At 42.4% G+C, this 16,887-nt stretch overlaps 1 protein-coding gene across 1 annotated transcript in view; it reads left to right on the top strand.

Annotated features, from left to right (window-relative positions):
* The window catches only part of LOC124777415, a 42,238-nt gene that overhangs the window by 14,763 nt on the left and 10,588 nt on the right, over nt 1-16,887 (top strand). The window contains exon 2 of the mRNA XM_047252812.1: nt 13,306-13,464. Coding sequence (XP_047108768.1) covers nt 13,306-13,464 — 159 coding nt within the window. The remainder of the gene's footprint in view (nt 1-13,305; nt 13,465-16,887) is intronic.

Raw genomic sequence — 16,887 nt, forward strand, 5'->3', positions numbered from 1 at the left:
GCCAATAGATGCTCAAAATAACTTGCTTTTTCTTTATTCCTGATCTGCGTATAAAAATCATACTTCTTTAGAGCACACTGTCTTTCCTGAAAAGTGTGTGACCTTGCAGTCCATACCACCTGGAACCACTGGACAAATTCAGTCTCTGGATGTTTGTTTTTTCTGTGCCTATAAAACATATTCTCGTACTATTTGAAGCTGCGTGTTAAAGGATAACCAGTTTCACGATAAGCTACACGACAGACTGTTTCGCATTCGGCTGCATGCCATCACGTTCCAGCAGTTCTCATCTGCCCGTTACACCAGTATGGTTCTATATGCCTTCTTAAAGAAGTTTAACACCTTGCACGGTTTGTAAATCACAAGGAGTTCGCCTTCGACACTGATTATCACAGTGGCACACAATTTTTCATTCGGTGTTCATGGTGCAATTCAATGGTTTCTTTTGAACATTTCCTGAATGTCGACGATATTTATTCCGTGAAGTGTAAAACGTACATCCCATAGAAGGTTGACTTGCATCTCCAGGACACTAATTTTCTGTCGCCCTCCTACTGCACATGGTGAGTCATTAGCAGTAAATTTTTCCTGTCATAATCGTTAACACAACATTTGCAAATGGGCCTTACTAAAGACTGAACTTACAACCTCGCACTCATTGAAGGGATTCCTTGTAAATCGTCTGTGTGGTAGCTAAGAGATGGGTTTTGGCGTTATGTCGTTCGCGCTCCTCATTCCTGACGTTTAAACTCCTTATGCGAGACAGCTGTCTTACTTCTTCAGTTTGGGCGATGAACTGTTTCATCATCAGCATCGTTAGGTTGAAATGGGAACAAAGCATCCATTTTTGGTTCAGTTACCCGACAGCGGATGAAGAAAAACGGTGCCGGCCGAAGTGGCCGTGCGGTTAAAGGCGCTGCAGTCTGGAACCGCAAGACCGCTACGGTCGCAGGTTCGAATCCTGCCTCGGGAGTGGATGTTTGTGATGTCCTTAGGTTAGTTAGGTTTAACTAGTTCTAAGTTCTAGGGGACTAATGACCTCAGCAGTTGAGTCCCATAGTGCTCAGAGCCATTTGAAGAAAAACGGTGTGAAATCCTTAGTGTCTTGCTCTACCAATGTCGCGACAGGTAGTATTGTATCCTATACTCTGTTCGACTTGAATGTGTAAACAGAGCATACGTTTTTTTTAAAGATTTTACATTCTCTAGGTAAAATGTATTGTTCGAATAACGACTTTTGTAGAGTCACGGACATTTCAGCCAAACAACAGGCTGGTAGTGGGGCAGTAGATGTCTCAGTTGGGAATGTTTTGGAGATGTTTCCGATTGAAGCTTTCACCTAACAAACAAGAGTAACTTCCCAAAATCCTTGGCGAGAACCCGAGGATATGAACTATTTTGTCCCAAAATGCCCAAGTAAAAAAAAAAGTGGAAGCCGAAGATTTGCTCGATTTTTGTAGTGCACCCAAGTCGCTAACGATCGAGACTGAGTGCATATCTGCCAACGTCACATCAAAATGTTCCATGAGATGATTCGACTGCACGTGGTAGATAGTTCTCATACTGTGAAAGATACTGTATCGTAAAATTTCTTCTGATGCCAGTCGTGACAAAAATACTTTCTCACAATGAGTGATCAGTACACAGGTTGTCACGTGCTTCAAAATCATGTCTTCTACAGGAAATCTGGAGATTTCGTGAGCTTCGGCATCTGGTACAGCTTTTATGACAGCGTAAGGATTACTAGTCAATGTACACAGTTAATCACTTATTCCCATTTGTTGACGCCGGAAACCTCCAATCCGATTAAATGGAGCAACTGCAGGAAGAGTTTGTGACAAGGTGTACTGAGATTGACTAAGGCGCATATTTCCACGGCTAGCATTCCTTGAAGTAGCTTACATAACGTCCGATCGGTACGGGGAACACTCGACCAGATGGTGCAAATGGCTTTAAGCACTATGCGACTTAACATATGAGTCATCAGTCCCCTAGACTTAGAACTACTTAAACTAACCTAAGGACATCACATATATCCACGTCCGCGGCAGGATTCGAACCTGCGACCGTAGCAGCAGCGCAGTTCCGGACTGAAGCGCCTAGAACTGCTCGGCCACAGAGGCCGGCTCACTCGGCCAGAATAGCCGCAGATGAAACTCCAGTTTACAGACCTATCAATCACTGTTTGGTTTCTCCCCTCTCGCTTACCATTTACTGACCAGTGTCTGAAAGTTTAACAGCAGAATTATTGCAATGCTTTCATTCGTGACTGAACAACATTCTAGCATTGAAATACCATGTTATATGGTGATTCTTGTTGCCAAGGAGGTTCTACCGTGATATACGCGTAGTCTTATTCACAGAAAGTTTAATTCCTGTAAGCTACGCTAAACTCAACTGGTCACACAATCCTGTCTGCCAGATAACATGACTCATTCCACCCGCTCAATCCGACCGATAGGGCTCTTTCGACAGGCTGTTTATGGAGAACTTTCCCTGAAGGAACTATCTACACCCCACCCAAGATGCAACAAAAACTCAAAACTTCTATCTTATGCAGGGGCTTCTATTCTGATGACTCAGCTCCGTAAAGTTTCCCGCTCTTTCTCTACGTGTTTTGTTCAAACTGTCTGTCGCTGTTACAGCTCTCCGAACAACGAACTCTGAGACAACAATACTGTATCCCCCGTGAGTCAATTCTCGCCAATCTAACGCAGTGGTTTCTACAGTCCAATGCTACTGGTCATTACACAGTCTCTGTCCTTTTAGCGGTAATTTATCATCCTATTTCGCAGAATGTGCTTTGAACCTCTACATAATTCTTGGCTTTTATAGGAAAGGCCACTGCAAGGGTGACTACTTGCAATGGAAGGCTTCTGCCGTCACAGTTTGTGAATTTATACAGCATTTCAGCTCTGACTGACGTCGGATCTCGAAACTTTGGACTAGTAACCAAACACACTCATTTCTAGACCACGTCAACAAGAGTCACGAAGGTGAAAGCATAGATGAAGGAGACACTGCATAGAAATCTCCTATCAGGTAGGGGGAAGGTCACTGTAATATTCGTCGAACTGCCAGATGCTTTGCTAGTTGAAAGGATACTACGGGTGAAAAAATTAGGAGCAAACTAATATCAACATACGCACAACAAATTGAGGACGTAAGCTGCAGTTTATTTCATAGATTAATATAAATAATGGTGATACTTCTTCATAAAAACTGAAACATTGTACAACCATACCAAAGAGTACGCCTAGCAGTGTGGACAAAACTATGCCGTGTTGTGTGTAGTGGGAACACACACAGATGTACAGGTGTGGAAAAAAAATGGAAATACCGCCAGCACAACACATTATAATCCTTGTTATGTTGTAGGAAACACGTTGGCATCCAAAACAGCTTCCAGTGGTCTCGAAATGGATAAATACAGGCTCTATGTGGTTTTCAAGCAAATTTCATACAATTCATCCTGCAAAACACGCTCAGATGACAAAAGTTGTGGGATACTTCATAATATCGTGCCATAACTCCTTTTGTTCGGTGTAGTGCGGCAACTCGACGTGGTATGGTCTCAACAAATCGTTGTAAGTCCTCTACAGAAATTGAGAGTCGTGATGCCTCTATATCCGACAATGATTACGGAAGTCTTGCCAGTGCAGGACTTTGTGCACGATTTGACCCCTCGATTAAGTTTCATGGGATTCATGACGAGCAATCTGGGTGGCCAAATCATTTGCTCAAATTGTCCAGAATGTTCTTGGAACCAATCGCGAACGACTGGCACAGTGGTATGGGGCATTGTCATGCATAAAAATTCCGTTGTTGTTTGGGAACACGAAGTCCATGGATGGCTGCAAATGCTCTCCAAGTAGCCGAACATAGCCATTTCCAGTCAACGGTCGGTTCAGTTGGATCAGAGCACCCAGTTCATTCTATTTACACCCAACCCACACCATTATGGAAATACCATCAGCTTGCACAGTGCCTTGATGACAACCTGGGCCCATCGCTTCGTTGGGTCTGCAGCACATTCTAACCAAACCATCAGCCCTTAACAATTGGAATCGGGATTCAGCTGACCGTGCCACGGTTCTCCTGTAGTCTAGGGTCCAACGGATATAGTCACGAGCCCAGGAAAGGCGCTGCAGGCGAAGTCGTGCTGTTAGCAAAGAAACGTCGATCGTCTGCTGCCATAGCCCATTAAAGCCAGTTTGCACCGCACTGTCCTAGCGGATATGTTCGCTCTACGTCCCACATTGATTTCTGCGCTTATTTCAAATGGTTCAAATGGCTCTGAGCACTATGGGACTTAATATCTTAGGTCATCAGTCCCCTAGAACTTGCCGGCGCCTATGTTACCCAAAGTGGCGTCGCCGATAACATGACTTGTACCCGGCGACTGACCTTCTCTGGACGGGGCCTCCATGCCATCACATGTTTCCACACGTCTTCCAGCAGAACAAACAATAATTACAAATATACAAAAGTTAAAAAAAAACTACGAACACGTTTCACCGTGCTGCAAAAGGTGGTTATTCAGATTTTCATCACGCTGTCATATTAATATGACTGGACAAGAACTACTTAAACCTAACTAACCTAAGGACATCACACACATCCATGCCCGAGGCAGGATTCGAACCTGCGACCGTAGCGGTCGCGCGGTTCCAAACTGAAGCGCCTAGAACCGCTCGGCCACATAGGCCGGCTGCGCTTATTTCACCCAGTGTTGCTTGTCTGTGAGCACTGACAACTCTACGCAAAGACCGCTGCTCTCGGTCATCAAGTGAAGGCCGTCGGTCACTGCGTTGTCTGTGCTGAGAGGTAATGCCTGATTTTTTTTTATTCCTTCATTTTGTCACACTCTTGACACTGTGGATGTCGTAATATTGAATTTCCTAACGATTTCCGAAATGGAATGTCGCATGCTTCTAGCTCCAACTGCTTTTCCGCGTTCAAAAGTCTGTTACCTCTCGTCGTGCGGTCATAGTCACGTCGCAATCCTTTCTACGTGCATCACCTAAGTATAAATGACAGGTCCGCCAATACACTGTCCTTTTATACCTTGTGTACGCGATACTGTTGCCATTTGTATATGTACATATCCCATGTCTCTTGTCACCTCAGTGTAAGAGCAGCAGTTCTCGTAACGGCGCGATAGCCCTCACGGCAGCTGCTAAAAAACAAGAGGCGTCGATCGAGTCACGGATCAGCACGGGCGAAGACGTACCCAGTGTAGAGCAGATCTTGCGGAAAATAGAGTCCGAAACCGCTACCTGAAACGAACGTTTCAAAATGACTCCACGCATGCAGCAGCAAGTCGCGAAAAACAAACCAAGCAGTACAGCAAGTACGAACTCTGTATATGCAAACCCAGGAAAGCAATTATTGGGCACAAATAGAAGAGTGCCCTTCCCGAACCCAAAACCAACTCGATGAAGGAGTTAGTGATATCAAACAAGAAGGAAGCGATAGGAGAAGCGGAAGCCAGTCACCTGTAAAAGAAAATACATCTGCAATTTGCATGAAAATGCTGTGACACGATGAGGCCATTTGGATGCACTTTAGATAACTTTTCTTTAGTATTGATCACATTTTTATTTTTCCAAAAACTTACGCGTTTCGACTTTACTTTATTCTCAAAAGCCGTGTTATGTCAGTTATATAAAATTTTTCATTAGATACATTGTATCACGTCGACATTCTCAATCACGAGACAAGTGCACACTGCGACACAGACATAAAAAACGACTCAACGTCAGACTGATACCGACATCGGTGAAGATCATCTGATGCCTCCATATGCCGAGATATTTATGACTAGCAAACGAGGTAGAAACGGAATACAGCCAAAAGTCAGTACAGTGCGGAAGAAGAACGAAAACAAAGACTCCAAAGACGTCAGTATTGCTACTCACGGAAAAGACTCTCAGCCCGAAACTCAAATGGAGATGGAATGAAACCACGATCGTTTAGACCAGGGGTCTCCAAACTCTTTAGTCCGCGGGCCACATTGACTCCTCCACGAAGTCATGAGTGCCAAGATCTACCTAGTGGGATTAAAGCATCCTAGCACTCCATGATCATCGTAATGTAAGGCTACAGAGAAGATGAAATCACAAAAATCTAAGGTTGTTGGAATAGCTAGCACTGAAACGAACTACAATTTTTATTTAATGACATAATATTGATTGATTGACGTACCTGACCGAAATTCTGGCGTATCTTATTCTAGCGAATTTCACCGACAAAAAAGTATGTCACTGCACATTCTTCACGAAAGCGTCCTGCAAAGTTAACGAAATCTCAAAATCATTGTTAGCAACACTATTACTGCAAGACGTAACAGAGGTAGAGTATGTCAACGCATTGTTATTTCAAGCGGCGCAACAATAAGTTTAGTTATGTAGTCTTGCAGCGAGTAGCAGAGCCAGAGCATATATTTGATAGTTCTGTTGCGTGATTGTGTCTATGTTGCGAGTGCCTCACGAGGTTTTTAGTGTTTTATGCGCTGTACTAGTAGGTGAGACGACGAAGTGTGGGACAATTCAAAGTTTGAATTCGAAGAGACAAGGAAAATCTGAAAATCGAAATACGTATAGCACGACTTGAGTATTTTTTCAGTGTATTTTTTTAGAGGAACTACAGTGTAATTGTGAGTATTTAATTTAGTAATTAAAGTACCTTAAAATAAATTCATTGCATTTTGTTTAGGCAGACTAATCCCTAGTTTTATTAGTATTAAATAGCACAATTTTATTTTCAGGTTATAATCTCTTGTGAAGTTCTGTACAAATATGGAAAAGAAACGAAAGGTTGATAGTGAATGTAGAATTTTTAAAGAGCAGTGGGGATGTCAATATTTCGTGGTGGAGTCAAGCAACAAACCAGTGTGTATTATTTGCAAAAAAGCAATATCGGTCTTCAAAGAATACAATATAAAACGTCATTATGAGACTAAGCACTCTCAGAATTACTCCAAGTTTACAGGATGCGAACGATTAGAAATGTATGAGCCCCCGGAACGCCAGCTAAAAACCCAGCAGTTGCTGTTTAAGAAAGTAAATGCTGAACAATATGCAGCAACTCGTGCTTGTTTTCGTGTGGCTCATTTAGTAGCGAAACAGTGTAAGCCATTTACCGACGGTGGATTAATTAAGAACTGCATAATTGCAACAGCAGAAGATATGCGTCCAGGAAAAGTTAATTTGTTTAAAAACATAAGTTTGTCGGCAAACAATGCGGCTCGAAGAATAGATGACATTGCACAAAATATGTCAGCACAAATGCGTGACAAAAATCAAGACTTAGACTGGTTCTCTTTGGCCGTGGATGAGTCAACAGATGTATCAGATACTACTCAAGTACAGCTTTTTATTCGAGGGACTGACAAAAATTCTGAAGTGTATGAGAGCTCCTTGATGTTCGCAGTACTCACGGGACGACCACTGGCGAAGATATTTTTAAAGTTGAAACGGTAGTTCAGAAAAACAATCTTCAGTGGAAGAAATAAAATGTATTACAACTGATGGTGGCAAAAACATATGTGGGAAAAATAAAGGTGTTGTTGCTCTCCTTTCTAAGTTCGTAGAAAATGACGGTGGCTCAAAACCATTAGTAGTGCATTGTATTATTCACCAACAGTCTTTGTGTGGAAAACATTTAGATATGTCAGAAGTTTTAAAGCCATTTATTTCAGTTGTTAATTATATCGGATCGCATGCACTCAGTCATCGCCAGTTCCGCGAGTTTCTTGAAGATATTGAGGAAAGCGACTTGCCATATTATACTGCAGTAAATTTATGACCCGTTTTGTTTGAACTCCGAAGAGTAATTGAAATTTTTTTGAACGAAAGGAATCGCCCTCTGGCTGAGTTACGGAACGGTGAGTGGTTATGGAAGCTAGCACTTTATACAGACTTAACTAAACATATGAATGACCTTAATTTAAAATTGCAAGGTGAAACCCAGCTTCTGCCTGATTTATACACGCATGTTAAGTCATTTCGACAAAAGATTGCTTTGTTTCAGTCTCAATTGAACAAAGTATGCTTCACGCATTTTAATACGTGCCAAACTGAGATTCCGTTTCCTGTAACTTTTGCAATTGAAGCTTTGGGCGCTTTAAAAATTAATTTTGAAGCACGTTTTAGAGATATCGATTAAAATTCAAACGATATCAAGATATTTCAAAATCCCTTTGACGTCGATATAGAAGCGTTACCCGCATAACTTCAGTTTGAAATTATTGATTTGCAATGTCGCGACTTTTTTAAAGGAAAACATTCAAAGTCAACTTTACTGGAATTCTATAAGTGTCTTCCATCCACACAGTTTCCAAATTTATATAAATTTGCCCGTGGATTTTTTTCCGCTTTTGGCACTACTTATTTGTGTGAAAAAACTTTCTCCAAAATGAAACATGCAAAAAGTATTTACACATCAAAATTAGGTGATAAGCATTTGAAGTCGCTGATGATTTTCTCTATCAGTAAACTTGATCCACAACTGGAGGTAATTATGAGAGGAAAGTTACAGCTACATAAAAGTCACTAATTATCACTAGGATGTTAAATTTCCTTGCGTGAATACTCTAACACTGTGAGTTTTCAAGACATAAATTAATTACAGTTATTTTTATACATCAGTTACAATTAAAATATCCAATATCATTATGTACATGAAACCTCGGTTAAGAAGCGTCTACCATAATGATTAATCACTAAGGCTAGTCGACGAAGTGGCGTCCATTTGAAAGACTTGCACCAGATTCGTGAGTAGAATAAAATGCAAAAAATTTTTTTACCAAAAATGTTTTCGTCAAACTAGTCTGTTAACCGTTCTTATTAGTTTTCACTATCGCACGGAGAATGGTGTGTGTGTTTATTGTGGATAGTCACAAGTTTAACCATGACCTTCCGCTTTGTAAAGATAGAGCTCCGGCAATGTCGCGGTGTATTCGTCGCGATAGACCTCGAAACTCAATTGTTGCCGGTATAGGTACCACCTCAAATATTTGGCGGGCCAGATACCGGGGATGTCCGGCCCTCAAACGCGGGCGGGTTTGCCGGCCGTCGCGGGCCGGTTTCGGCGCGCGGGCCGTAGTTTGGAGACCCCTGGTTTAAATAGCATTGAAACCAATATTTTGATGTGGATACTCGGAAGAAACAAACTGTAACGAACTTACTGATGTTGTAATATGTATTGATCTTCTGTATACTGAATACTCGGGGGTGACAAAAGTAATGGGGTAGTGCTATGCGCATATACAGACGGCTGTAGTAACGTGCCGCGCGGTTTGAGGCCCCACGTCACGGATTGCGCGGCTCCTGTCTCCAGTTCAAGTCCTCTCACGTGCATGGGTGTGTGTGTTGTTCTTAGCATAAGTTAGTATAAGAAGTGTGTAAGTCTAGAGACTGATGACCTCAGCAGTTTGGTCTCTTAAGAATTCACACACATTTGAGCATCTTTTGTAGAATCGTATACAAAAGGTACAAAAGGGCAATGTATTGACATAGCCGTCACTTGTACTCAGGGTGATTCATATGAAAAGGTATCCGCTATGATCGTGGCCGCACGACGGGAATTGAAAGACTCTGAACGCGGAATGGTAGTTGGAGCTATACGCGTGGGACGTTCCATTTCGGAAATACGAGTAGTTACGGAATTCAGTATTCCGAGATCCACAGTGTCAAGAGTGCGCTGAGAAAACCAGATTTCGGGCATTATCTCCCACCATGGACAACCCAGTGGCCGAGAGGAAAGGCCTTTGCGTAGAATTGTAAGTGGTCGCAGACAAGCAGTACTGCGCGAAATAACCGCATAAATCAATGTGCGACATAGAGCGAACATATCCGTTAGGACTGTACGGCGGAATTAGGCGTTAATGGGCTATTGCAGCAGACGATCGACGCGAGTTTCTCTGCTAACAGCACGACACCGCCTGCAGCGCCGCTCCTGCGCTCGTGATCGTAGCGGCTGGACCATACACGTCTGGGAAACCGTAGACTGGTCAGATGAGTCCTGATTTCAGTTGTTGAGAGGTGACGTTAGGGTTCGAGTGTACGGCAGATTACAAGAAGCGATGGACCCAAGTTGCCAGCAAGGCACTGGGCTAGCTGGTGGTGGCTGCATATGGTGGGGATGTGTTTACATGGAATGGCCTGGGTCTGCTGGTCCAACTGAACCGGTCATTGACTGTAGATCGTTATATTCGGCTACTTGAAGACCATTTGCATCTTTTCATGGACTACATGTTCCGCAACATTGGTGGAATTTTAATGGATGACAATGCGTCCTGTCACGAGGCCTTAGTTGTTCGCGATTGGTTTGAAGAACATTCTGGACAATTCGAGCTTATGATTTGGCATCCAGATCGCCTGAAGTGAACCCCATCGAACATTTATGGAACATTATCGACAGCTACGGAGGCAATATGTCTCAGATTTCTGCAGGGGGACTTGTTGAATCCAAGCCATTTCAGGCTGCTGCACTATGTCGGGGAAAAGGAGGTACGACACGATATTATGAGGTATACTATGACTTTTGTCACCTCAGTGTGTATAATGCACCTGAAACAAGAACTGTTGGTCTTCATGGATTGTAAAGTCGTAGATGTTTGTGAATAAAGCTCATTTTCAGTATAAAAAGTAAAAAAAAAAATAGATAAAAATTTTAAAAATAAAAGCGGATAATTGCACTGGCTGTCTATTTGTATGCTAATTTTCGATTCCCATTGCTGTCTTAATGTTTTTCGTGTTATTTTATCCATAACAATTAATTATAGAATTTAAGTATATTCAAACTGTTTTATCCATGACAATATTGAACAATTAGTTATAGAGTTTAAATATATTTGAACTGTTCAGTTTATGTATATCCAATTTCTATATTCAATTTAGTTGCGATTACCATCCTCGCTAATAAGAAGCCTATATAGCACCATATTGCAGCACATCGGTAAAATTTTGGAATAGTCACCAATGTTCGTAAATGAAATATGTTTCAAATTATTTGAATTATTCCTCATCTCCTCTTTCACTTTGGATCTGTGAAGGTAACATTACCACATCTCTCCTTTTTCGTAAATATGTATTATGTACTCTCTTTTCCTGAGATGTTCAACGGCCTGGAATAGCATCACTATGGATCTATGGAACAAACCTATAAGGTGAAGGAAAAACGCACTCGGTGGTCGGCATGTGATTCCTCATCCAAACTGAAGACAAAAGTGAACCTAGCAGTACCTAATATCGCTAGTAGGTTTAAGAAAAATGCACCTTAAGACACGAGACTCTGGCAACGCACTAACTGCGGGACGCGTGGCCAAAACCAGGTTGCATGAACTCTGCCCTCTGCTGAAGTTGTCCCTTTAATCCAGTGAGACGAGGCAAAGCTGTGGAGAAAGGATATGAAGACGTGATGATGATCTCGTTAAACTTTTTTTTCAGTTAAAGCATCAATTGTATCCAATTTAAACCACCACTGTGCGGGACCGTACTTGTTTCGTCCATGACATAAAGTCAACAGAAAACAATAGTGAGTGGAGTAACATCGTCTGTTTCCAATGAAGTACAGAAAACACAATAGGTAGGTTGTACTAGATTGCACTTATGCTACGCACAATAATTCCATTCTGTACGTTGACGATGAGGCTTATCTTGACAGAGCCGGTAAGTAAACATACGAGCAGCGTTCGCTTTAGAGAAGATGTTCAAAGCGACCACGTAGCCTTTGTAGACACTTCGCCACTCACAGGATCATACTTTGTTGGACTCTAGGCAAAACACCTGATACACCCACCATTGCTGAAGTGGCATGCACGCGAGCTATTAGGTCGTGTACATCCATGGGTGGAGTACTGCAAACTTGTTCGTTTAAGTGTCCCAACAGATAAAAAACTTGTGGGTTAAGACCGGGGGAACGTGGAGCCTAGAAAACTGGAACTCCACGACCAATTCATTTCCCTGGAAACACTTCATTTAAATAGTTACGCGCATTCATTCCAAAGTGTGACGGTACGTCATCATGCAGGATCCATAGCTGTCGCCGAACCCCAAGTGGAACGTTTTCTAATGCATCAGGCAAAGTATTGCAAAGAAACGTACGATATAGGGTCCCATTAGACTTGTCTGGCAGTAGTTAAGTGTCCAAAAGCACTCCTCCCATGATTCCAGCTCACAAGTTTATGTCAAAGTGTGCCTAAAAGCCAGATACATAAGTGACTTGTGGGTTCTGTTCTGACCAATACTGGCTGTTGTGAAGGTTGAAAAACCTTCACCTACATTCAACAGTCCACATCACGTTGCTTATAAAATGTTCGTTACCTTTCGCTTGGTGCAAAAGCCACTCACAAGTCTGTACTCGTCGAATGCTGTCTGGCTACTAGTGATGAGTCGATGTGCAATGACATCGATGCAGTTCTTCGTCGTGAAACACTTAAATAACCAATTTTTGAGATATCTGGAGCTGCCTTGCAATATCACGGATACTTCGCCGAGGTACTAGCGAACAGTTGCAAGAATAGCGCGCTCTGTTTGTGTATTACTTGTGGACGAAAGTTACCGGTTTCCCGAAGGTGTTGCCCCGACGACGAAAAACATTCTTGTCAGGATGGTGCCTTTGAGGGTAACGTGCAGTATACGCATGAGCAGCAGCGGCAGCTTGGTTATTGGATGCACCCAGCGCCAACGCATATCGGCGTATTCATCGTTTGAGTACTCCACGGGGAAGCCGCACTACATTAACTTGGCAGGACCAGCTATAGTTGGGCGCTGCGCTGTTACCAGACAGATACATTCAGTTGAATGGGTCCCACTCATGTGCTAGGTAATTATCGTGTGACAAAATGATGTTCTGCTTACAAACGACGAGAACTAGGGAACGGACGCCTAAAAAATGAAGACAGAGCCCCAATGAGGATTCGAACCATAGCTCCAAGGTGGGTGTGAGTTTGATGTCGCAACAGTCTACGCAGCGAGTTTCGACAGCTGGTTCAGTGGTGCGTGGTGATAGATGTTTCTCTGTACATTATGATGCACTGCACGATGTGATAGTGTTGCCAGCTCCTCTTTTTCATACATGTGTTTTCAAAATTCACCCAATTTCATTTTGCTATATAAACTTTTGTTTTGAATCTGGATGAGGAATCGTGTGTCGATCTCCAAGTGCGGCTCCTTTTCTTCTAATCTAATTTAAGAGTTCCTCAAGACTGTACTAGTTTTGGACGCTAAAGTATTTACTAGTGGTAATTACTGAGCCTAATACTTCGAAAAGTTGTTGCTAAAATCTCTGTTGTTACAGGTGAAAGTCTGCGTTGTTACGTATGCAGTTCATCGAATGACCCAACATGTGAACACAGCCCAAGGGGATATGATAAATGTGGGAAAACATCAACGTTGGGCAGTTTGGCGTTGCAAGTAATACAGGGTCATTCCGTCTGCATCAAGGTTACCTATAAAGGTACGTGAACCACCATAATTAAGTTTAAGAAACAGTCCATGATGTATATTGTAGTGTTGGCAGAAGAGCCAACACTGTGTTTCTAGAGGAGGCCGAAATGCACGCGTTTAATTACACGCTGACTGGCGTGAGGTCTGGAACAGGACGATATCTTGAGAATTGCAAATAAAGTACGTAGATGATGTAATACTTAACTTTAATCCACAATTGTAAAACATCTCTCGTTACGGTACATGCTTCATAATATTAATTATCAACTGCTATGGCGCCTTGCTAGGTCGTAGCAAATGACGTAGCTGAAGGCTATGCTAACTATCGTCTCGGCAAATGAGAGCGTATCGGTCAGTGTCGCTTCGCTAACAAAGTCGGCTGTACAACTGGGGCGAGTGCTAGTAAGTCTCTCTAGACCTGCCGTGTGGTGGCGCTCGGTCTGCTATCACTGACAGTGGCGACACGTGGGTCCCACATATACTAATGGACCGCGGCCGATTTAAAGGCTACCACCTAGCAAGTGTGGTGTCTGGCGGTGACACCACATATATAATAAAAACTGTGTTTTGTAATTTTTCAAGCTTTCTAGGAGTAACAGATAACAGGCACATTCCCAGGCATGCACACGGTTTTTGGATTTCACTTTCACGAACTACGTCGTCAGTAGATTGTGAACGATTTTCTGCTGTGCCAACTGGATATTCACTCCAACCAGTTTCTAACCCTCCCTCCAAATTCTTCAACGGCATACACATTGTTCTGACAGTCGCATCTACTTGCGTGACTCTTTTACGAAATGGTTATTCAGATTCGTTGTTCGACTGTTTTTATCGAATTATTTATCAAATTCCTTAGCCTTGCCATCCACATTGAACATCTTCGTATATCACAGACATTCGTAAAACTCGAACTCTCAGTCCAATCATGACATACTGCATTCAAACCTGGAACCTTACGTTTCGCGGACAATGATCATAATGCTCAATTGGTTTGAGTCTTGGTCGGTCACACACTTACTCTCCCGGAAATTTTAATGATGCTCACAGCTCTGCATAGTGAAAGTTTCATTCATGTTGATAATAATTTCATATCTATTCGTTGTATGAGGCACAAGGGTTGCCTTCTAAACTTATAATGAAGTAATAGCATTTTCGGTACAGACTGTTTTATTACTTCTCAAAATATTCAATGTTATCATTTATACACGTTTTCATGCGTTCCAGCGGGTTCAGGAAACTTTTTTCCACTCTTACTTTGCTTTCTCAAAACGTACTTTTGGCAACATTCAACAGCTTCTTGATGAAATTAAAATCTTGGCCCACGAATTTTTGTTTGATATACGCAAAAAAAGACGTCGTTAGACGATATATCAGGCATATAATGGCAAAGAGAGATTAATTCCACGTTTTCTCCGTCAAACAGTCGATTGTTTGACGTGCTGTTTGACAGCTGGTATTGTCATCTTGAAGAGAGATGCGAACGTTTCTATCGTTTTTTGTCGGTTCATCGCTGGACTTACAGTAAACAATTTGTATACCATTCAGCAGTAACTGCTCTTAGATCTTACAAAGCAATGATTGGGATCTGTCAGTGTAACCAAAGAAACAAGCGATTATTTTTGGATGATAAAATATTTTTAATATCCACCGCAGGCTGCCAAATTCTTTATACAAGGTTACCTTTATTTCATCGTATATTACATTATAATACAGTCTGTATATGTCTGTAGTAACAATGCTAACAAGACATAACGTGTCCCACTTATTTGACTCTGTTACACCTGTGTTATTATAATGGCTGTTGTATTACAGTAGCGTCAGTGACATCTTTTAAAATTATTTGGTGCTACATAGGAGAAGAGACTTGTTCTCACATTCATATTTTTCTTTATTGTTATTTCACCCCCCCCCCACCTCCCCCACCACCACCCCACGTAGGCATGGGTGGGCTGCTAGCTGTACAATATCCAGCTCTTCACCCAAAAGGCTATACAATATTAACTAAGACATTACAACAAGATTCAGGGCAGTAAACTTAAAATTTGTAAGAAGGTGATTGTATGACGCTATTTACACTAAATACAAGGTTGCTTTTCTTCGTTTTTAATTAAAACCAAAAAAGACTAACAAGTAAAGATAAAAAGAAAAAATAGGTGTTTAAAACACATTAATTTAGAATGAGCACTGCACTTTTACTAAAAAACTGAAGGACATGCACTGAGGAAATAATTGTGCAGATTGGAAACTTTGGGTGTTCTCTCTTTATGTATGGGTGGGTGGATGGATGGCTTGGGGGAGGGGGGTTAGGATGGATAGTGGGAAGACAGAAAGGAAAGAATAGTTTGATGAGTGGGCAGGTTAGTGGTATCAACAGTGGCATGGGTGGAGAAAGATGGAGAGGAAAGAGGGAGGGGATAGCACTAATATGGAGTGGGACTCCTGGGGAAGAGATATAGTTGGCAGGTTGGATAAGTATTGGGACGCATTTGTTGTTTGAGAGTGGGAGTCAGTTGAATATGCATTGGAATAGGACATGGAATGTGTGTAGATATAGGGACAGTGGGAATGATTTGTCAAGCGGTGGCAGCATAGTAGGATTCTTGATCAGAGGGGAAGCAATGGTGTTCTTGGAATCTAGTTTGCGGACAGCACAACATAAACAGAGGAGTTCAATGTACATGAGAATGGGTAGGCATTTGATAAGATGATAGAGAATCCACATGGGGATAGATAAACGGATGTGGAAAACAAGGTGGAGTCCAGCATTTGGAGGGACTGATAGAACTTAGGTGAAGAAGGTAACCATGCAACATTTGCATAGGAAGGGATGGGTCAGATAAAAGTCTTGTAGATGTGAAGGATAATGGAGCTGTAGACTCCCCAAGTTCGGACAGTTGATGGTTTTACTAGTTTTAGTCCATTGTGAACTTTTTGTTGGGCGTTGGTACATGATGTTTCTATGCCAGTTCCTTGTCATTGTTTAGCCCAAGGGATTTTAGCGTATTAGTTTTCTGGATAGGACGGTAGTAAACGTTGAGGCACCTGACGGCACTCGTTTGGAATAATTCCTATTACGTGCAATCCATGAATGCACAAATAGAGCTGCCCCACCTCTTGCTCCACCACGATAAGCGGAGTATTCGAGCAGTGGCTGCCTAGAACGGTAGGAGGCGTGCCTGCCACGCATTGTGACTACTGAGGGGAGAGAAGCAGTGGGGGAAGGCACTGTCGGCAGCTTGCCGCAGTATGCACAGTAGTACTTTGCAGTTTAACGTACTCGGAGACAAATGAAGACCTTTAAGCCAGTGCCCCCCGCCCCCCCCCCCCCCCTCCTGAACCATGGACCTTGCCGTTGGTGGGGAGGCTTGCGTGCCTCAGCGATACAGATAGCCGTACCGTAGGTACAACCACAACGGAGGGGTATCTGTTGAGA

This window comes from Schistocerca piceifrons, chromosome 2 (assembly GCF_021461385.2).
Source record: "Schistocerca piceifrons isolate TAMUIC-IGC-003096 chromosome 2, iqSchPice1.1, whole genome shotgun sequence".
Lineage (NCBI taxonomy): Eukaryota > Metazoa > Arthropoda > Insecta > Orthoptera > Acrididae > Schistocerca > Schistocerca piceifrons.